Below are 22,141 nucleotides of genomic sequence, written 5' to 3' on the forward strand. Positions count from 1 at the left end.
CTAGCCAGAAATTTCGTTCGGGAGGGGCTCACGTTGCAGCTCGGCTTCCTCCTGATGAGGAAGCTTTAGCTCGGGTGTTCGAATCTAAATACATGTAGAAGGAGAATTCATTTTCTCAGCAACCACTGCACCAAATTTGACGAGGTTCATTGCATATTAAAGAAATACATTCTAGTGATTGTTGGTTTTTTATTTTTCATTTCGGCTGTCACTTCTTTATTAAAAATTGAAATAAATCGCAAATTTTCTGAAAACAAAACTATCAAGTTTAAAACTCTGTAACTCCACAATGAAACATGATATCAAAACTTTGTGAATGGCATCTAACAGTATATCTGCAGCGGACAAAATGCTTATGTTATACATGATTCTAAAAAATTTGTTTTGTGGAAATACGGCTTTTCCAGAACCCTTGTACACAACGTAACTCATTGACGCAAGATAACAATTGACGTACCAAATTCGTTCGCTTTGACTGTTTTAAGAGATGCCTTTTACAGAACCACAATATATGTTCATGATGCAGAACTATAATTTGTAAATGTCGTGCTTCTACTTTTCTCGAATTTTCAAATTTTTCAAAATACTTTAAACTAGATTCAGGCCCTAAATAGAAATTTCGCTTGCAACAGACACTAGAATTTAACTTTATCTCTCAAATTCAACAAATTTCATTAAATGCGATCCAGGGGTAATATCAGGAAAGCGTTTCTGCGATTTACATGTGTTTGAATAGGCCGCGTCGCAGTTGGGCCCGAGCTAAATCTTCCTCTTAAACAATTCGCCGAGGAATCAAATACATGAATTCATGGGTCAAATACGTACTGCATTGTCATCGCCACAGATGCTGCAAACAATTTCTTGAACGCTACGCTATGTCAAAACAAGTAAAATATGTATTTTTTCATAAAAGAATATAATCGTATGTGCCGAAAATTGCGCCCAGAATAACTGATAATAATACTTCCATATTTTTCTGTCTATCTAATAACTACAGAAAATATCACACGAACTGTAGAATTATATCAGTTTGAAACCAGCAAAACAGTGCATGCAGCTGATATGAAAATTATAAAGGCCATGAAATGAACAAGTTGAGGACAAATATGTTAATGAAACTTTGTCATTCAAGATCCTTGTTTATGTTCTTGTACATATGCAACGGCCAATGAAATATTTCAATGATGCTGTCATTTGCACCAGTATATTACGCAGGTTCACGTGTCACCGGTCATGCATCGTGAGTAATTTCACCGAAATTATAGTCGCAACAGAGAGCGCGTATAAAAAGCAGGAGTTCAGCAAAATTTACGAGGGCCAGTCAAATGACAGTTGGTCAATGCGAAACACGACAACCAGGGTACTTTATTTAAAATTAGTCTCAATGAACAATTAGATATTTGTCCTATTGACTAACGAGTCGCGTAATTCCCGTCTCATGAAGCTCCTTGGGTTGCTGCTTCAAACGTCTGCAACTGACTTTCACGTCATCGTCCGAGACGAATCTGTTTCCCTTGAGCTGCATTTTCGTTGCCGCAAAATGTGGAAGCGGCAAGGCGACAGGTCTGAGCTGTATTGCGGGTGTTGCAGCGTTTCCCAATTCAACTTTGCCACTTTTGAATTAACCACGTCAGCGACGTGGGGGTGGGCATTGTCGAGGAACAAGATGACCCCATTCATCAATTTTCCACGTCGTTTGTTCTTGGTTGCGACACGCAACCGATCCGGCGTTTCACAATATCAGAAACAGTTTATACTTTCTGAGTATTTGGCAAATTCGATCAGTAATGGCCCCTGACAATCTAAAGAAGGTCAACACCTTTCCGCAGAAAATGGCGACCTTCGCTTTCTTGGGGCGTGGTGAATTCGAATGTTTCTATTGGAAGCTTTGCCGTCGTATTTCAGGCTCGTAGTAGTGGCGCCATGGTTCGTCCCCGATCAAAATTGCAGACAAGGAGTCGTCACCCTCATTGTCATACCAGATCAGATGAGTCAAAACAGTGCCAAAATTCTCCGTTATCTGGCAGTGGTTCAAAATCTTTGGCATTCATTGCGCGCACAAGAGCCGATAACCGAGATGTTCATGAATTACGGTGTGAAAAGAAACGTGGTTGATGTTCGCACGCTCTGCCAGTTCATCGGTGCTTATCCTCCATTCTCATCTAATCAACTCATCAAGCTTTGCAATTGTGTTGGGCGTGATTTCACGATGACTTTGTCCCGGTCCTGGATCGTCTTTGCAACTTTCACGTCCTTCTTTGAACCGTTTGCCCCAACGCTTCAGAGTGGCAAATGAAATGCAATGTTCAACGTACACGGCCGCCCTACGGCAACTAATTTCTTTTAAGGAAACACCTTCAGCTGTCAAAAACCTCACAACACCACGCTGCTCAACTTCTGGAGCGTCCATTACGTCACGCGACCATGTTCAGCCCACTGTATGAGAGCATTAAAGGAAATTTATCCTCACACCTGCATGTCACTTTTGTAAATGGGAGATGCTTGTGTGCTACGTGCATGCCTCGCAGATAATGAACCGAAACGTTATTGCGTGGGGTTGGTTGGCTCACATTCATTTGACTCGCCCTCGTACATCGGAAATTCGAAGACACAATACAATATACAAATGCGAAGATACAGCTTAATAAAGGGCAAAAAAAAAATGTCACTGGAGGCAAAGCTCACGGCGCGTATACACAAATCCTCGCAACAAGATATGTAAATATGTCGCCAATAAATATATGTACCTCAGAAAAAGTCACTCTTATAATGTGTCAAAGAAGGCAAATAATCATGTTGCGCAATCACAGATGCACAGGTCACAGAATCCTAAGGCCCACCCACGCTCCTTCCACTTCCCCCGATGTATGCCGCGCCACGGAAGGCGGCGCGTTTTCTCCCCGCTTTTCTCCTTTGCGTACACAAGACTGAGCCACCATCGTCAGCTCAGCCATCCCAACCTCCCCCCCCCCTTACGCTTTGCTTCGCACATACACCATGCGGCGCGCGGTCACGATGTTATCAGCCTTGGACTTTATACGAAACACGAGGGCGACGGCAGGCATGCGCCTGGAGTGTCCATATAATTGCTATCGCAATAGTATAGTAAGAGTATCCGGCAACTGAAGCGTCCCGTGGCCCATTACCTTCCGCAAAAGAAGAAGCGATAAGTCAAACTTTCACCATGCGACAATGCGCTGCGCCGCAACAATGTTTTTTTTTTCTTTTTGTGGGGCGGCGACACCAAATTGAAGAAAAGCAAAGCGAAGTGTGTTGGCCACAATCGAATGCCTACTTTGGGCACCTAATGTAGAAGAAAACGTGAGACGCTTGGTCCACTGACAGCCCATACGCATACTTCTCGGTAGCCTACACCGGCGTGACAAGACTGTCCGGAGAGGTTGCGCTCAAGTGAACGCGGTGCAATCCGTCGAGTCCCCACAGTGATGGCGGCGAGCGACCATTGCTTCTTTTTCTAGTCTGCTAGTCAGGAAGCGTCCGAAACTCTGGAAGGCGAAAATCGACTCGGCCAGAGAAACCCGAACGCGTACCGAAGTGCGCCGCGTGGTGGTCGGGGCAAAACCAGAAAAACGGATGCGCTCTGGCGTGCTCTGGCTTGCTCTGGCTTGCTCTGGCAGCCAGCGGGTAGGGTAGCAAGAACAAAAAAAAAATGAAGAGGCTCAATGTGTCCTCGAAAATAAAAGTCAAAGTGGAAAAAATAAATAACAACATAGTTACCTTGGCTGGCTTTAGTGTACTGACATGGATGCTTTGGCGTAGGTGAAAAAAATATAGTGATTTTTTTATGTGACATGACGGCACAAATGAACCACCAAAATTTATCGTCTCATCGGAACTCGCTGCGTGCTTTGTCAACTTGTCTCATTTGGCTTGTCTCGTTGCATGTTCCGATGTAAGATTTTAGACAAGTCAATTAACGTTTGGTGTCAAATGTTTATAACAACAGTAAACCCAAAAATTTCGGCAATAGAAAATCTAAAGCCCAACTTTGGAAATGTCAATGCACCTTTCACATCAAAAGTTTATGAGAACTGTATGCCCATGAAGTTTCAGAATTGACATGCATGTGCCCCGTAGATTCCGCGGCCTTCGCGATATGCCGCGACGAGCACACTCGCCATCAAAACGCCCTTGAAACTTTGTGCTCGGATGGCGCTCCTTGCGTTATGTGACTCCAGGCTCACGGGCGTTGCCACGAAATCCGGCCCGAGTTCGCAATGTTCACGGTGAAATGTCTTTTCGAGCGTGAAAAAGACATTCTAGACAAAATCCAGAATGATTTCCGGCGGCAAAGGCAGCTTTGGTCGGTGGTGCATGAACAGCACGAAAACATTTCGGGGGCGGGGGGCTGAAGTTCTGTAAGACCCCCCCCCCCCCCCCCTGGCTGCGCCCCTGCCAACAGGCCATCTTGGACGCGGGTCTTCACGTTTGCAATAGTACACCTTCTTTGAATGCTGTAAATATGAGCGGCTGCATCAGGATGCCGACTGCCTCTCCCGCTGCCCGGTCAATCCACCCGGTGCACAAGAACTTGAAGGCGATGCTTGTATTTTGTCACTTACCGACTTCCTGAAAATTGCCGGTGAACGGCGTCACAACCAGTCTTTGCGATCCCTTATCGAACGCCTCGCCTCGGAAAACCACGACCGCGCCCTCCGCCGGTTCCTACTCCTCGATGACACTTTCTACCGGTGCAATATGCAACCCGACGCAAGTGAACTGCTCTTTGTTGTTCCCCAGGATCTACGCTCTATACTGTTCTCGTGCAATTGCAAGATGCACCTAGGGCTAGCCATTTGGGTGTCTCTCGCACTTATGATCGTGTTCGCAGAACGCTCCTTGCCTAGGCTACATCCCAGCTTGCGAGCTCTGTAAATGCCGCAAGAAGCCTGCTCTGCCTCCCGCCCAGTGCCTTCATCCGACAGACACAGCAAGTGAACCTTTTATCCGCGTCAGCTTGTACCTTCTTGGCCCTTTTTCAATGTTATCCTCGGTTAATAAGTGGGTCGCCGTCGCGACGGACTATGCTACGCTTTATGCCATTACACGAGCGCTTCCAAGTATGTATGGAACTGATGTCGCCGATTTCCTTCTTTACGAAGTGGTCCGGCACCATGGCGAGCCTCGTCGCCTAATCACTGAACGGGACCCTTGCTTTCCTTCAGAAGTAGTCAAAGACCTTATCCGCTCTTGCTCTACGTCTCACAAATTCGCCGTGACTTACCATTCCCAGACAAGCTGACTTACTGAACGCCTCAACCACACACTCATAGACATGATCTCCATGCACGTCTCCGATGACCACAGTAATTGGGACTCCATTTTGGCTTTGGTTTTATTCGCCTACAATTCGTCACGCCACGATTTTACTGGCTACTGTCTTTATATCTGCTACACGGCGGCAACACTCTCCTGCCTCTATACTCGACAGTTTTAGGTGAAACGCAGCACGGCACATTTCAGTTACCTACCCCAGTTACCGGAAACTCGAATCAATAACGATCCTCACACATCCTACAGGCTTAGTGGCCACTTTCACAACCCTTACCAAAGTTGAAACGCAGAGATTGACGCATTTTTGCAGCATAGCGGTACGACTCCGCGCATGTCCCAACTACTCAATGCGCATCGGACCATTGCATACCGCTAATGTCCACACCTCCCACGCAAGAACCCTAGAACACGAGCTAGAGCCAGGCTCCGAGGGATCGAATGGAAGTGTGGGCAATGCTCGCGATACGTAAAGGGGCGGTTGCCAGGGATCCTAGCGTTTGTTGTCCTCTTCGTGTTTTCCTCAGTGTACTGTAGCCAACCGAAAATGTCAACGTTTATTTCTCGGCTAATTCCCTTATATTTAGATATTAATCCATGCAGGCGGTGTTGGCAAAACAATGTAGAAGGTACACCATCAGCACTGTGTGTGCTCCTAAATATATCCTCGCATTACTTAGCGGTGTATTGTCAAATATGATCATACACTATCTAGTCCAAATTTACCTGCTAATGCAGAAATATGCGTGCACGCCATTTGTGATCTAGTGCAGGCTTCCTTTTAACACGTGTGGCTTTGTGATTTTTCATGTCTCTGTCAGAACTGCCGTGAAGATATGCATGATCGACATGGTTTATGGCATCTTCGCGGCCTTCTTCGTGTTCGCCCAATATGGACACTTGGCCGAAGTGCTCGACGAAGACATCACTTACGTCGCCGCTTCGGGTGCGTCATTTTGGCGAATAATTTATCCCAATTAGCTGTAGTTCTACCTGTCGCAGCACATCTATGTTGTATGCTCTCATTTTTAGTGAACGCTTCCTTTTTTGGGTTTCCATTGACATAAATTCGGTCATCACTCCCATCACGGCGTTTTCCGCACTTAATGTTGCCGCGTGATTTTTGAACATAGTGCGAAACAGAATATTGTATTCAAAATTTCCAAAATTAGCTTAATAATCGCACAGTGAAATGCGTAGACACAATTTTATTTAGAGCTTTCTTGATCAAAAAATGCTTTTCGCTGTCATCAAAGAGCTGCTATTGTGTACCACTTGCTTAAGGCACAGTACTGGTCAGCAACCACACCGTTTATATTGAAGAGGCGCTACTGCAGTAGGCATTATTGACAGCAAAACCACTTCAAGCAATGCAGTGCACGGTTCCATTAAACCGATGTTTCGAATGACTGCGATGAGTTTGACTTCAACGAAAGTATATCTTTTAAACGTATTTATTTGATGTTTTACAAAAAATAATAGTTCTACACCCGAAAGATTTATAAAAACGCTCGCAAGGTTGCTACATAAAAAAATTGAAGCTTACTCTTGCTTATTTACTAACTTCCCCAACTGATTTCAGCGGAGAGGTTCCACCAGGAATTGTTCCTTTAAAAATATGATTACTGACAGAGTGCTCACTTCGTGCTCTGAAAAAAAAAAAAGGTTTTCTGTATACCTACATCCTGTGTATTGGTAAAAACAAGCTGAAACACGCTGGAGTCGATGAGGTAGGCTGTTGAATAGTAAGAGGTAAATTCAAGTATATACATGAGTTAGAAAAGCAGGTGTATTCACGTGAAGAATGGCGCTATGTCACTTCTGCCAGGCCACTTAACGTGTAGATAGTAAACATCACTGATAAGGATTACGGGGGTACGTGAGAACTTCAAACGTCATTTACGCCATTACGTCATTTAGCTCAGAATAAAGTAAAGGCATTGAGTGCACTGGACCACACGCAGAAAAGAATGTCGCGGTGGACTACACATAAGCGCGAACAGATAGATGTCTTCCGAGCTTGTGGAACAAAGAATTAGATATGAGGGTATGTTGTCTGTCCGAAAAGGTAGGAGAAATTTTCTTGATTTAAGCCAATAAGTGCCACCAAAACGCTGAAAACTCGATGTCGCTGGAATACCGTCAGAATATATATTCGCAGAGACACTCAAGTTTTCGTTAGAGCAAGAATATCTTTGTTGCGTACGTCAGCAAGGGTAGACTGTGCTTCTCGCTCGTCGACAACTTAGCGAATGCTTCAGTACAGAATAAATAATTTGTTGAAAACCGAAAGGCTTCCTCGGTGCAGTTACTCTCAGCCTTTAGTTAGATGAAGCGATAAGAATTTTGCCAAGTTCCTGGCACAAGTGGATAGCTGTTCACGTCACTTTCACATAATCTGTCAAATGAAGCAACGGAGATGTGAAATTTTTAAATTATGGACAGTTCGTTTTAGTGGAACGGAAACTTTTGACCACTTTTCTTTTTTTACATTCCGTTCATATCGCGAAATTTCAATGTCGACAAAAAAGTCACCACTTACAGTGATACTGGCGGCTTTCAAATAAGATCTCGAGGCGAAGGCAGACTCATTGGTCTTGGAATTCGAAAAAAGTTCGACTGGAACTTTAAGTGACGATGATCAGGAATAATTTTTCAGAGCCAGCGCTCATAACCGAGACCTAATAGTTGAACATGTCGGTAATTTTCGAGTTTTGACCTTAAACTAGTGGCTTATGCAGTACCCCGTAAAAAAGCCAAACTCGGGTGGTGACAAATTCGTAAACACAGCCCACTGACAAATACGGGCGGTGGTTTTGCTAAGTACAGATTTGGTAACAATTATCTCATTACAACCTCTCAGGTTTGACTATATGTTTCTTCAGCGGCTGCATTTTGTTATTTATACGTGGTTTACGCAAATCATAGTACGCTTGAGTTTTTCTTTTTTTTTTCCTTTTACTACAGTAGGCTCTGATATTGCTTGAACTTTATCTTTATTTATTTTAGTGCTCAGTACCTCAAGTTAGGGCAAAATATTTAGTTGTTACGCAGAACTGCCATGCAACTGGCCGTTGCAGGCATCCTTGCGTGTAATTGCGGGCTTCTTTCATGCTCGGAAAAACACTTTTATGTAGCACATATTGAGCAACATATTGAGCACATATTGAGCACATATTGAGATGTATTGGAAGTTGTTCATGTTCCTATACGATTTTCTCATTGACATATTTAGTCTAAACATAATAGTTCAGAAGTTTATTGAATAATTAAGACTAAATATGTAATCAGGCAGAATGCAAAAAGAAATAGTCCGAGTATCTCCAAGCAACAGCACACAACATTATCTTGGTTCTGTCCACCTACGGGGCATTTTAAATCTTGGCGCATAATAGTTGGGACATCTTGTACATCAAGCCGTAACAATAACCGATACAGATGTGCCAGACCAATATAGTATACGTAAGTGCTTCATGCCGTCTCATACTTAAAGACTTACAAGAATATTTTGAGAGAGAACGCGCCCACTAAATCTCAACAACCTTTCTCACAAATAGCCACAGAAGGACTGCAGTACGTGTTCGTGACGTTCCCCGAGACTATAGAAACGCTACCATACACGCGGTTTTGGGCACTGGCTTTCTACGTTCTGGTTGCTACGAGCGCTCTCGGACCAGAGGTGAGTTCTAGGAAATGAGGCTGTCAACACAGCAAGTAGTGATTATCATGATAGGCCTTTTTTACCCTTCGCAAAAGTGCTTGATCATGCTCTACATAAACGTGCGCTTAATATACAGTAGGGCTCCAGCGTAAAATTAATGCCTAAGCTTTCTTTGGCAACATCCCCTACCCTGCCACGCGAGAAGTTTCGTGGTTTGCATCTGCCGAAAAGGGCGTTGTTTGTAAGGTTAAGAAATTTGATCAGGCGCACATTTCTTTGTCGCGCCGAACGCTGCGTTGCTTGACGCTCACCGCGTCCGATGCGGGGCGCGTAGTCACTGCGCCGTAGCCTATTGTCTTACACCCCTTGGCGGGACGACGGGAACGCTGTCGCGTTACCGCGCAATATGCAACGCATTCTTGGCTTAACCAAGCTAAGACTGGCCATTTTAGCCGCACAACCACGCTCTTCCTTGCTGCGCCGCGCGCGGCCGCGTAGCTACCATATGACGGCATAACAGCTGCAAAGCGGACGCTTAAGCTTCGCCTTCAAGAGTGGAACGCGACAGCGTTTCCGTAGACCCGCCAAGGGGTGTAAGACAATGGGCTACGGCGCATCGACTACGCGCCCCGCATCGGACGCGGTGAGCGCCGAGCAACGCAGCGTTCGGCGCGACAACGAAATGTGCGCCTGAGCAAGCGACGCACGCCTGAGCCGACGCCGACGACACCGGCTTTTCTGCGACACGAGCTCCTTAACGCTGTCGCGTTAAAATAAATGCTAGTATGCTTCGCATCCTGGGCTTAACCTTAGCTAAGCCACAGCCATTTTTTTGTTTAGATCCCTATCATCACTCATACGGCACCTGCCGGTGGCGGGGACGCCCACCGCGAAGGCCGAAATGCGTCTGGGGTGTCTGTGTAGTTGCTATCGCATAAAAGAGATTGCTCAGAGAGGAGCAAAGAGCCCCTTAGAAAATGAATGAGAAAGCTTATAGTTGGGGTGGGCCAACTGAAATTTGCATGTGGGCCAACTTGAAATTTTTGGGTGGGCCAGCTCGAAATGAGGGGTGGTACACTTAAATTTCGGGGATGGACCAAATTGAAGTTTGGACATGGGCCATATTAAATTTGGGGGTGAGCCAACTTCTTGAAATTTCAACGTGGGCCAACCGTCATTTGAATGAGGGCCAAGTGAAATTTTTGGGTGGGCCAACTTGAAATTTCGGGGGGCGGGGCAATTCAAGTTGGGGGCGGCCCAACTTGAAATTTACACGTGGGCCAGCTTAACTTTATAGGGTGGGTCAACTTAAGTTTGAGTCTAGGGGGTGCCCCAATGAAATTTGGGGTGGCGCCAACTCCACAAGGGGCCTAATTTACATTAGGAGTTTGCACAACTGAAATCTGCGGCTGGGGCAACTTGAGATTTGGGGCTGGGCGAACGTAAACTTTGGATACGGGCCAAATTGAGATTTTGGGGTGGCTCAATGCCCAATTCAACGCAGCTAAGCGTCCTTCGAATGATGAACACCTTGCGGGCAACCCAGCACGTTGAGACACTTGGCGCATTTTCATTGGGCCCTACCAAGGCACACTGAGAACGCAGGTGAGACCTTGCATGGGCAAGGAACGCGCCCATAATACAAGCTTGCGTGAGTGACAGCGAGGATGACGTGAGAGTGACAGCGAGCCTCCCCTCAGACAATACTGCAGCAGCTGGCGTTCAATGATACGAGTGCTTTGAAAAGGCCGCTCGCATAAAGTTTCTCACTATAACACCTAGAAGGAAATCTGGCGCCAAGGTCTATGGGATTTCCTTGAGCGGCGCCGTGCCCTCATGGGGTTGACGGTATGTGTGTCTGCGAGGTTTGTGCTGGCTGGTGTTGTAAGAGGCTTCGTATAAAATCTGCATAAAATGTTTCCATTCACGCAAAATTGCATCTTTACTCCACTAAAGTGCATGACGAAGGGAAGAAAAGCAAGAACAGACGACAAACTGTTTCAAAGCAAGCGCAAATCTGGTCGTCTGTCCTCCCGCTTTAGCGGCCCGCTTAAAATTTTTACGTATCATATAAATGTACATGCAATAACAACTTCTCATAGTTAAACAGAACATGTTTTTGCGTAATAATAAAGCTAAAACAGTTTTCTACGTGCAGTTTTAATAGAAAATAAATCATAGTGACAGACGCAACGGTGCTGGCCGGGCTCTCCGAGAACGATGCCAATCGGGTCACAATATACCGGCATTACCATGAATACCACAGCGCAGCAGCGCCAGATTTCCTTCTAGGTAATATAGTGAGAAACTATGGCGGGATGCGGCGAGAAAATGTGACACTAGCCTACTAAAGCCTAAGCATTTTTTTGCCACCTTAAAGGCTATGGGTAGACGCGTATAAGCAAGAAAAAGCGAGTAAGCAAAACTAAGCAAAGACTAAGTCGCCACCGAACCAAAAAATGCTTACGCATTAGTAGATGATTCTTGGAACATCTGTAGCTGTTTTTCTTAATTGACAGCTAGCGCGTTAGCCACGCTGGATCGGCTTTGAAATTAGCATACCTCTACTCTCTGGGCCAGAATTTCACCTTTATGTTCATAGAATATTACCGCCTCTTCTCTCGTATGTACATGTTTATGTTATGGGGTAATTCTAGAGGCCATAAAAATAAAGCTTATATTACAGGCTTTCCGTGAAAAATTCCTCGCAGACGATTTTTATGGGAATTTACAACACACAATGAAATTTCTTCTCATTACGGAGCAGTTAGCTCTTCAGAAATGGTGAAGGATGTCAGTCGTAGGTAACACAGAGGAGGCACTACAATGCTCTAACAGTTATTCTAGCATAGGGAAACTATTATTACATATTCCATTTATTCGTACTGAGTAACATATACATGTCGCTAAAGAAACGCGCATGTAAACAAAGACAAGAAAAAAAAAATCAATCCTAGCGACAAGAACCGCCCTTCTCACCAGGACGCGTTCCGCCAGCGTGTTCCGTTGCGTCGATGGTTTAGCGCGTGTCGGTTTAGTGTCCGTGGTTTGTCGAAGCGAGTGATTACTAGGCCCAGTAACAAGTTCCCATTCGTACTGTCCTCACCTTTTTGCCAACGTGTGAGGCACTCGTATAAGTGGACAGCTGCAATGCATGCAATGGTCACAACTCAGCAACTTCATGTCTCACTGCTGCCCTCACCGGTGCTGTGCAGCTCTGCGCGTTCGGCGCCGTCGTGGGAAGCCTGGCGGATTTGCACCCGACACTGTTTGAGAGCACCCGGGTATGGGCGTTCGTCAGCTGCACGGCGGCCTTCGCTCTCAGCCTGCCGCTTGCGTTACGGGTACGCTTTTCCTGCAAGCTTGCTCAGTGCGACAGACAGGCACAAACACGCACGAAGCTGTCGAGCAGACTAAATTAGTGAAAATTTTGGAACTGAAACTTATTTTTTCAAGAACATCAAAAATATATGTGCAAAAAAAAAGACTATTTCGACCGATAAGCCTAAAAATGGCCAGTGCAATATACAACAAATATGCAAAGCCCAACTAAAGGCCGGCTATCTTGATTTCAGAATAAAAATAGCTTACCACTGAAAGTTCGGCGCTGGGCGCCATAGGTATACTGGGGCGCTATAACGTAAAACTATTCCAAACTTTTCTATTCCAATTCTGCTATCAGCCCTCCGCGATTGGTCAAAAACTTTTTTCGACCACCCCCCATTTCACCTGTCTGTCAAGCGACGTTACGAAAATCGCAATACCTCCCCATCTGATATTATGTGTGCACACTGATTATGCAAGATTTGACAAAAAAAAAAGAAAAACAGTTATTTCTGATTCGATTTCTTTTCGCCATTAGCCCTCGGCTATTGGTAAAAAGTTTTCGGGCTGCACCCACTTCACCTGCCTGTCACGCGACGTCACAAAACCGCACGAACTCACCGCGTCAAAGTGATGTGTACGCGATAAAGATGCATTAATATGCCGAACAAAACTGAATTTTTTTCGGAATAGCCGCAGGCTGCCCCGTTCCGAAAGGAATAAAAGATAGCTGCCGCCGATCGCTGAGACGCTGGCTACTCGCACCTGCCGGAGAGCATGGGTGTATTTGCGTATAATAAAACTTCTTGCGTGACCGTGTAACGTTTTTAAGCACTTTCGACACGTTTACTACCTCATTCTGCCAACTCTTCTTTGCTGAGGGTCAATTTTAGCGTCATTCTTAAGCTTCCGTTACATGCCGCCGCGATTTTCGACCAGCCACCACAGGCTAAGTAAGGGAAAGCCGACAAATCGCAGACGCCGGCACCACCCTCTTCATCCGGTTATCGGTTTTCAGTGCACTGGCTCTGCGCTAGTGAATCTCTCTCCACTTGAGCGTTCTCCTCGCCTCTTGTCAGCCAATTAGATACAACAAGCCGCTCAGTGTAGGCAATGTTATTCGTTTTTCAAGCAAACAAAAGGGACCTCCTATGAACGAGGAGAGCGTTTGATCGGTCTGTTCAGACAACCCTATGGGTGACCGCCCGGTGCTTGCGTCGGTGGTTACGCAAATTTAACGTCAGGAAATTGGAATAGAAACATATTGGAATAGTTTTACGTTATAGGGCCCCTGAATTGAGTCAGAAATAGGTTTCCTGGTATACGGCGTTGAAATGTGCATTGCCCATGGATGAAGAATACATTTCATTGTCATAGACCAGAACACAAGGCAATATTTATTTAGGCCAACAAGCGAATGGTAATGACGTTTATACGACAAAACTAAACACCTCAGTTACGCAGTATGGACAATAATTTAACGGAATAGTTACAGAACTGCTAATAGTGCCTCCTAACGGTCTGCATGCAAGGTGGTCACACATGTCACCGAAGCAGAGAGTGCAAATTAGGCACGAGAAGGCTCAGGCTTGGAATATGCGTTAACGAGTCGACTTAAAAGAAATATAAAAGCAATTTGAGACCTCCGAGCGTTGTACCAGCAAGATAAACATATATGCTGGCGTGAAACAATGCCAGTGGAAGCCAAGTAACGCGTTAATGCAATTTTTATTATGAATGAGCACCTAAATGCTCTGAATACTCGACCTACCACGGGCAAAGTAGTGCCAGAATAGTCATAATGGTTGATGCGATCAATGCTCGAGTCCTTAGGCGTTTCGCAGTAGTATGGATGCGCAAAAAATGCGGGACGTCTCACGTTATTTCTTACGTCTTGCATTAGTTCTCGCATTCCCACAATTGTGTGCATCGATGTATATTTAGATGGTTCATAGGCACGACCTTCCACATAATGAGAGCGCGCACTGACTAAGCGAGGCGAATTCATAAACAGTCATTCACCCCATCGCCTCAGGGCGCTAGTGCGACCAAGGTAGTCGCCACGCGATCAGTTGACAATCGGCGCAAATGGTCATTTTTCTGTAAAATTGACATGTTGGGCCAGTCGCGGACCAGTAACGTTAGAAGTTAGTTGCGTTGAGACTTTTGCCGTCGACGCTTCCTGTGAGACTTTCCAGTCTTCCAAGTGTACTGACAACGACATTCGGAAAATGATCGCCCCGAATCTCACTCCTGCGGAGACTGACCAGCTGTGCAGTCTACTGCTTTCCTACAAGGATATATTGGAACGGAACAACCAACCCTTAGGCCAGACGTCACTTGTCAGACAACGTATACATACAGGTGATAATCCACCTATCCATCGGAGACCCTACCGAGCTTCAGCTTCGGAGGGTCACGCCATCAAGACGAAAGTAGACAAGATACTAGCGAAAGACATCACAGAGGCATCTTCAAGGCTCTAGGCGTCCCCTGTCGTGCTGGTCATAAAGAAGGACGGCTCATCGAGATTATGCGTCGACTACCGCCACCTCAACCGCATCACAAAGCAGGACGTCTACCCACTACCTCGTATCGATGACGCCCTCGATTGCCTATACGGTGCACAGTATTTTTCGTCCAACGACCTACGGTCCGGATATTGGCAAATCGCTGTCGATGATCTAGATCGTGAAAAGACCGCCTTTATAACACCTGATAGTCTTACCACTTCAAAGTTATGCCTTTTGAGCGTATGTTGGAGTCATTGCTCCAAGAATTCAAGTGGTCGACTTGTCTCTGCAACATAGATGATGTTGTGTTCTCGCCCTCATTCAGCACACACATTGAGCGCCTTTCAGCTGTACTTGCCATTTTTCGCAAGACCGTTCTACAGCTCAACTCGAAGAAATATAACTTTGGCCATTGTGAGACTAGTGTTCTTGGACATGTCGTCAATGCAACTGGCATCCGACCGGACCCAGAGAAAATTCGCGCCATGAAAGAGTTGTCGGTTCGACGGTCCGCAAAAGATGTCCTAAGTGTCGTGGGCCTTTGAACTTACTTCCGCCGCTTTGTTAAATTTTGCCACCATAGGACGCCCTCTCACAGATCTCCCGGAGAAAAGTGGGCCATTTCCATGGAGATCCTCTCAGGCCACCACCTTTTCTTGCCTTACTACCATGTTCACCACACCACCGATTCTAAGACACTTCGCTACTTCAGCACCTAAAGATGTGCGCACCGATGTCAGTGGCCACGGAGTCGGTGCCGTCTTGGCACAAGTTTAACAGTGCCGTGAACTTTCATCGCGTACGCTAGTAGTCTTTTATCACCTGCGGAGCGGAACTACTCTATTACCGAGCGCGAATGTTTGGCCGTTGTGTGGGCAGTGGCGAAATTTCGCCCCTATATATACGGCAGGCCCTTTTCTATTGTAAGGGACTGCCACACCCTCTGTTGGCTTTCGTCCTTGAAAGATCCCACGGGGAGGCTTGGACGATGGGCTTTACGGCTACAAGAGTATTCCTATTCGGTAGTGTATAGGTCTGGTCGCCCACACAAGGAAGCCGACTGTTTGTCCCGTCACCCTGTACACATGCCCACCAACGCTAACATGGATGCTTCCTCAAGTGTTATTTCCATTTCCCAGCTTTTTGGACATGGCCTACGAGCAACGCCATGACACTACTTTGAGGACCCTCATTGAAAGAATGGAATTTGCTCTTTCAGATGCATCGTTAGAGTGGTTTGTTATCAACGACGCCATATTGTACCGACGCAGTTTTCATCCTGACGGTAATCGCCTTCTCCTTGTCGGTGCTCACCACCTCTGCTAAACCGTACTTCAGGAGCTTCATGACGCTCCAACTGCCGGACACCTTGGCTTTGCTCGCGCTTACGACTGCGTGCGCCGCGGTTTCTACTGGCCCGGCCTCGCACGCTCCGTACAGCGCTATGCAGCTGCTTGCCAGCACTGTCAACACTGCAAAAAGCCAGCAACGCTTCCTGCCGGGTACTTACCGCTGATCGACATTCCACCTGAGCCATTCTTTCGTGCGGGTTTGGATCTCGTTGGCCCTTTCCCTGAGTCCAGCTCCGGCAAGAGGTGGATCGCTGTCGCTACTGATTACGCGACTCGCTATGCCATCATTGGGGCACTTCCCATGAGCTGCGCAACCGAAGTCGAAGATTTCCTACACCAGGATATCATTTTAGTACATGGCACTCCGTGACAGCTACTCACTGACCGGGGCTGCACTTTCCTCTCCCAAGTCATCGCCGATATCCTACGCTCATGTTCTACCAAACACAAACTGGCTACCTCCTATCACCCCCAGACCAACGGCCTTACTTAGCGACTTAATCGGACTATTACTGACATGCTGTCGAGATACGTTTCACCCGACCGCAAGGATTGGGATGTGGCGCAGCCCTAGGTCACGTTCGCCTATAATTCATTACGCCACGGTTCTCCTGGGTATTCCCCCTTTCACTTGCTCTTCGGTTGTGAGCCTGTATTACCATTGGACGCTTCACACCCCTTGGTACAGGATTCGAGGACCAAGTTTGCCCGCGATGCCATCGCCCGCGCTGAGCATGCGCGCCAGCTTACCCGTACTCGTCTGTTGGCATCGTAGGAATATCAACAACACGCTTACAATCGCCGCCATCGTGACACATATCTTTCACCAGGCTCTTTCGTGCTACTTTGGTCCCTTTGCAGCCGAGTGGGGCTCTCCGAGAATCTCCTTCGTGCTGCAAAGGTTCTTACGGCGTTCTACGTCAAGTGACCAATGTCACTTACGAGATAATCCCCGAGACCTCCGTTATGCCACCCGGTTCTACATCACCTGACGTCGTACACATCTCTCGGCTCAAGCCTTACTATGCCCTTACTGATAGCCGCGTCTGAAGCACCGGGACGGCGCTTTTTCTGCCGGGATTCGTGTTGCGGTAGGAAATTAGGACAAGGTCGTCGAGGGTGAAGACGACCAAGTGACAGCCTCTCAGGATTCTCGGCTGCTGTTTATATATGCATTGTAAATACATCTTGTAAATAGTTTCATACCCGTCACAATATACTTAAGGCTACATCCGTGTATCCTCTTGGCCCATTGATTCTTAGGGATTCGCCAAGAATGGCCACACATCCATGTGATATCATCATCGTCATCTCCAGCAGCCTACTTTTGCATCCCCTGCCGGGCAGAGGCGCCGCCAGGGCGGGAGCTTATGGGGCTTAACCCCCCTCCCTCCACCTCTTCCCCCCCAAATGTTTCCGTTCTGTCATGTGCCACCTACAAAAACAACCCCTGGCGCCGGAAATCATGCTGGATTTTGTCTACGTCCTTCTCATGCTGGAAATGACATTTTAGCACGTGAAATAAAACATAGGGCTGCATTTGGTAGCAACGCCCACGCACCGGGAGTCACATATGGTAACGCAAGGAGCCCCATCCGAGCACAGTTTCAAGGACGTTTTGATGGCGAGCGGGCTCATCGCGGCGTCTAGCGAAGCACTCGGAATCTACAGAGCGCTTGGATTTCAATTCTTAAACTCAAGTTCTCATAAACTTTTCATGCGAAAGGTGCATTGACACTGCCAAAGTCGTGGTTTAGAGTTTCTATTCCGGAACCTTGTGGGTTTAATGTTGTTAAAGACATTTGACGCTGAAAGTGCATTAACTTTTCTAAGGTCGTACATCGCACCATACAGCGAGATAGGCCAAATCAGCACACTATCACACAAGCTGACAAACCACGCAGCGAGGTCCGATGAAACGAAGGGTTATGGTGGTTCATCTGTGCCGTCATGTCACAGAAAGGGATATCAACATTTTTTGTTTCACCCATGCCAAAGCACCTATGTCAAGACACTAGAGGCAGCAAAGGTAACTACGTTCTCATGTCTTTTTTTTTTACTTTGACTTTTATTCACAAGGTTAACTAGAGCCTCTTCCGTTTTGTTGTTTTCGCTACCTGTGGCCTGCCAGAGCCAGCCAGAGCGCATGAGTTTTCCTCGTGCTTCATCGACCACCACGCGGCACACTTCGATGCGCGTTCGTTTTTCTCTGGCGGAATTAGTTTTGGTATGGCATAGTTTTAGTCGCTTTGCGGCTAGCAGAAGAAAAAAAGAAACAATGGCGGCTCACCAACATTGTATTAGCATGGCCCCATGCTTGCGGTTGCCAGAGCACGAGTGCCCGGGAATTAGTGAGCAGTTATTTATACAGTAACATGGAGCAACACCCCTCAGATGGTCATGCGAAGATATACAGAAAAGTGGGACCACACCCCCTCAGCTTATCATGCATAGCACACGTGTCAGACGCGATACGATACAACCATCACTGTGGGGACTCGACGAATCGCAAGGCCTTCGCGGGAGCACAACCTCCCCGGAAAGTCTCGTCTCGCCGGTGTTGGGTATATAACGAGCAGTATGCGCATGGTTCTTTGTGGATCAATCCTGTCACGTTTATTTCGATATTCCTTCGGAAGCCATATTATGTGCCCGAATTAGGCATTCGTTGTGGCCAACATGCTTTCCTGACGCTTTCTTTTTCATTTACGTGCCCCCGCCCCACAAAAGAAAGAAAAAGACATTGTTGTGGCGCAGCAAATTGTCGCATGGCGAAAGTTCGATTTTATTACTACTTCTTTTTTGGAAAGTAGGGGGCCACGAGACACTTCATTTGCCGCATACTCTTATCATATTATTGCGATAGCAATTATGGGGGCACTCCAGGCGCATTCCTGCCATCACCGTCACCCTCATGTTTCGTAGAAAGTCCAAGGGCGATAACATCGTGACGTGGGCCGCATGCTGTATGTGCGAGTGAAAGCGTAAGGGGAGGTGGGGGTGGCATGGGTGAGCCGGCTTCAGTGAGCCAACCTTGGTGGCTGAGTCTTCTACGCGCAAGGGAGAAAAGCGAGGAGAAAGCGCGCCGCCTCCTGTCGCGCATGATACATCAGGGGGAGTGGAGGGATAGGGGGGCCGTGATCTGGGAATCTGTGGTTGCGCAACATGTTTATTTACATTATTTCACGGAGTATATAGAGTGACTTTTTCTTGAATAAGTACATTTATTGGAGATTTATACCTATATTAAAATAACTTGTTACGAGGTATTGTGTATAGGTGCAGTGAACTTTCCATGCAATAATCCCCTTTTTGCCCTTCATGAAGCTGTATCTTCGCATTTGTATATTCCATTGTACCTTCGCACTTCTAATGTAGGAGAATGAGTCAAATGAAAGTGAGCCAACCCACACCGCGCAATATTGGCTGCGAGGCATGCGCGTAGCATAGAGGCATCTGTCATTTACGAAAGTGACAGGCAGGTGTGAGTATAAACGTTCTTTAATGCCCTAATACACTGGGTTGAACATGGTTGCGTGACATAATGGCCACTTCAGAAGTTGAACAACATGGTGTGCTGAAGCTTTTGACAGCTAAAGATGTTTCCCAAAAAGGAAATTAGTTGCCGTGTTGATCACGTTGAACATTGCATTTCATTGACCACTGTGAAGCACTAGAGGAAATGGTTCTAAGAAGGACGTGAAAGTTGCAAAGACAATCCAAGACCGCTCCAAAGCCACCGTGCAATCACCCTCAACACAATTCCAAAGGCTCATTAGACAAGAAGGGAGGACAAGCACAGATGAATTGGCAGGGCGTCTGGACATCACTCATGGTTCGGTTCATACAGTAATTCATGAACATCTCGGTTAACGGCTCTTGTGTACGCAATGGATGCCCAAGATATTGAACCACCGCCAGAAGACGGAGAGGTTCGGCGCTGCCTTGACTCATCTGATCCGGTATCAGAATGAGGCTGACGACTTCTTGTTTGCAATCGTGACCGGGGACGAATCATGGTGCCGCTACAAGCCTGAAACACGACGGCAAAGCTTACAGCGGAAACATTTGAGTTCACCACTCTAAGGAAAGCAAAGGCAATCATTTCTGCCGGAAAGGTATTGTTGACATCTTTTTTTATTATCAGGGACCATGATTGATCGAATTTGCTAAACCTGGAGAGACTATAAATCGTTTCCGATATTGTGAAACGTCAGATCGGATGCGCGTCACAATCAAGAACGAACGACGTGGAAAATTGAGAAATGGGGTCATCTTGCTACCCTGCTATGCTCGTCCCAACAGTCTCTGATGTGGCTAACACAAAGCTTGCAAAGTTCAAGTGGAAAACGCTGCAACATCCGCCAAAGAGCCCAGACCTGTCGCCTTTCGACTTCCACATTTTGTATTGCTTAAAGAGAACTGATCAAGGGGACCACATTGGTATCGGACGACGACGTCATTTACCGATCTTTTGAAGCAGCAACCCAAGGAGTTTTATCAGACGCGAATCACGTGACTCATTAGTCAGTGCAAGGGACAAATGTCTAAATGCTCATGGAGGCTACTTTTAAATAAAGTACCCCATTTGTCATATAATTCACATTCGCCCACTTTCATTTGACTCGCCCTCGTATATTTGGAGAACTCCTGGTTTTTATATTTGCTCTCTGTTGCGACTATAGTTTCGGTGCATTTACACACAATACATGAGCGGTGACAGCTGCTCCTGTGCAATATGTTGTAACAAAGGACAGCGACATTTCCACTGGTCATTGCATATATACAAAAATATAAACAAGGTTCTTGAACGACAGAGAGATAGAGAGAGAGCTGCAAATAAAAAAAAAGGCAGGGAGGTTAACAAAGTTTCATTAAAATATTTGTCCTCAACTGGTCCTCCCCCCCCCCCCCCATTTCATGGCCTTTATATTTTTCATATCAGCGCTATGCAGTGCTTTGTCGGTTTCAAACTGATATAGTTCTAAAGTTCATGTGATGTTTTCTTTACTTATTATATAGACAGAAACCACGGCAGCATTGATATCAGTTTTTTGGGACACAATTTTTAAGACATACAAGTATATTCTTTTAGGAAAAACTACATAATTTCATTGTCTTGACAGTGCGTAGCGTTCAAGAATTCGTTTGCAGCATCTTTGGCAATTGAAATGCAGGTATTATTAATGTATTTGATGCATGGACAAATTCTATTAGGAGGATGCCTAACTGCAACGTGAGCCCTCCCCCACCCCCCTCGAACGAAATCTCTGGCTACGCCACTCCTGCCGTGCGAAAGCCAACCAACTTGCCCTCTAAAGTGCTCGTGCGTGGCTGCACGCCTTCGGACATAAACGCGAGCATGTTTCTTAATGATACCATAAGCGTCATGACTACTGTATGGAAGATTCGGGATTCTTCCGCTGCGTGCACTGCTCCTTAGCTTTGGGAATGGAAGCGTGGAATGAAGCATAATCACAAGTGGTGGCCGCAACTGCAATACCTCGGCTAACAAATGCCTGATAACCAACGTCGTTGCAGTGGTTGTTCGTTACTTCATTGGGTGTAAGTGGCCATAATTGTGTAAGTTACCATAATTCAGAGTCAGTTGCCATAAAATTTCCATAATGCGTATGCACGCCTCCTGGAGTTGAACTCTCGGTACTGACAGCACGGTGCTACTTCAAATCCGCATTTGTTTTTTGCTGAAAGATATGCTGTCTATGCTTTTCTGTGGCCAAATAAGTGCGTCCATTGAAAATTTAGTTTTACCCCATTTATTGCATCTTCGTAATCGTGAGAAGGACAGAGTTCAAGTGTAGTTATTGCAAGCTTACTGCATGTAACAATTCTCTATCAAAACGTCATCTATTAGAGCATAACATGTTTTATGTACGACATAATTGCGAAGCACCTAGCCAGTGATTAAAATTATATGCCTCCTGCACTGTAAACACAAATGAGCCCATATGGGCGTTTTAACAGTTCATATGCCATTT

General features: G+C 46.2%; 1 protein-coding gene across 3 annotated transcripts in view; it reads left to right on the forward strand.

Moving 5' to 3' along the window:
* LOC135911057 (sodium-dependent noradrenaline transporter-like) overlaps positions 1-22,141 on the forward strand; it is a 119,329-nt gene that overhangs the window by 49,500 nt on the left and 47,688 nt on the right. For 2 of the 3 annotated variants that reach the window (XM_070532352.1, XM_070532354.1), the window contains exons 8-10: positions 6,114-6,238; positions 8,850-8,971; positions 12,169-12,297. In XM_070532352.1, coding sequence (XP_070388453.1) covers positions 6,114-6,238; positions 8,850-8,971; positions 12,169-12,297 — 376 coding nt within the window. The remainder of the gene's footprint in view (positions 1-6,113; positions 6,239-8,849; positions 8,972-12,168; positions 12,298-22,141) is intronic. The other variant, XM_070532353.1, reaches the window with a different exon arrangement.

This window comes from Dermacentor albipictus, chromosome 1 (genome assembly GCF_038994185.2).
Source record: "Dermacentor albipictus isolate Rhodes 1998 colony chromosome 1, USDA_Dalb.pri_finalv2, whole genome shotgun sequence".
NCBI lineage: Eukaryota > Metazoa > Arthropoda > Arachnida > Ixodida > Ixodidae > Dermacentor > Dermacentor albipictus.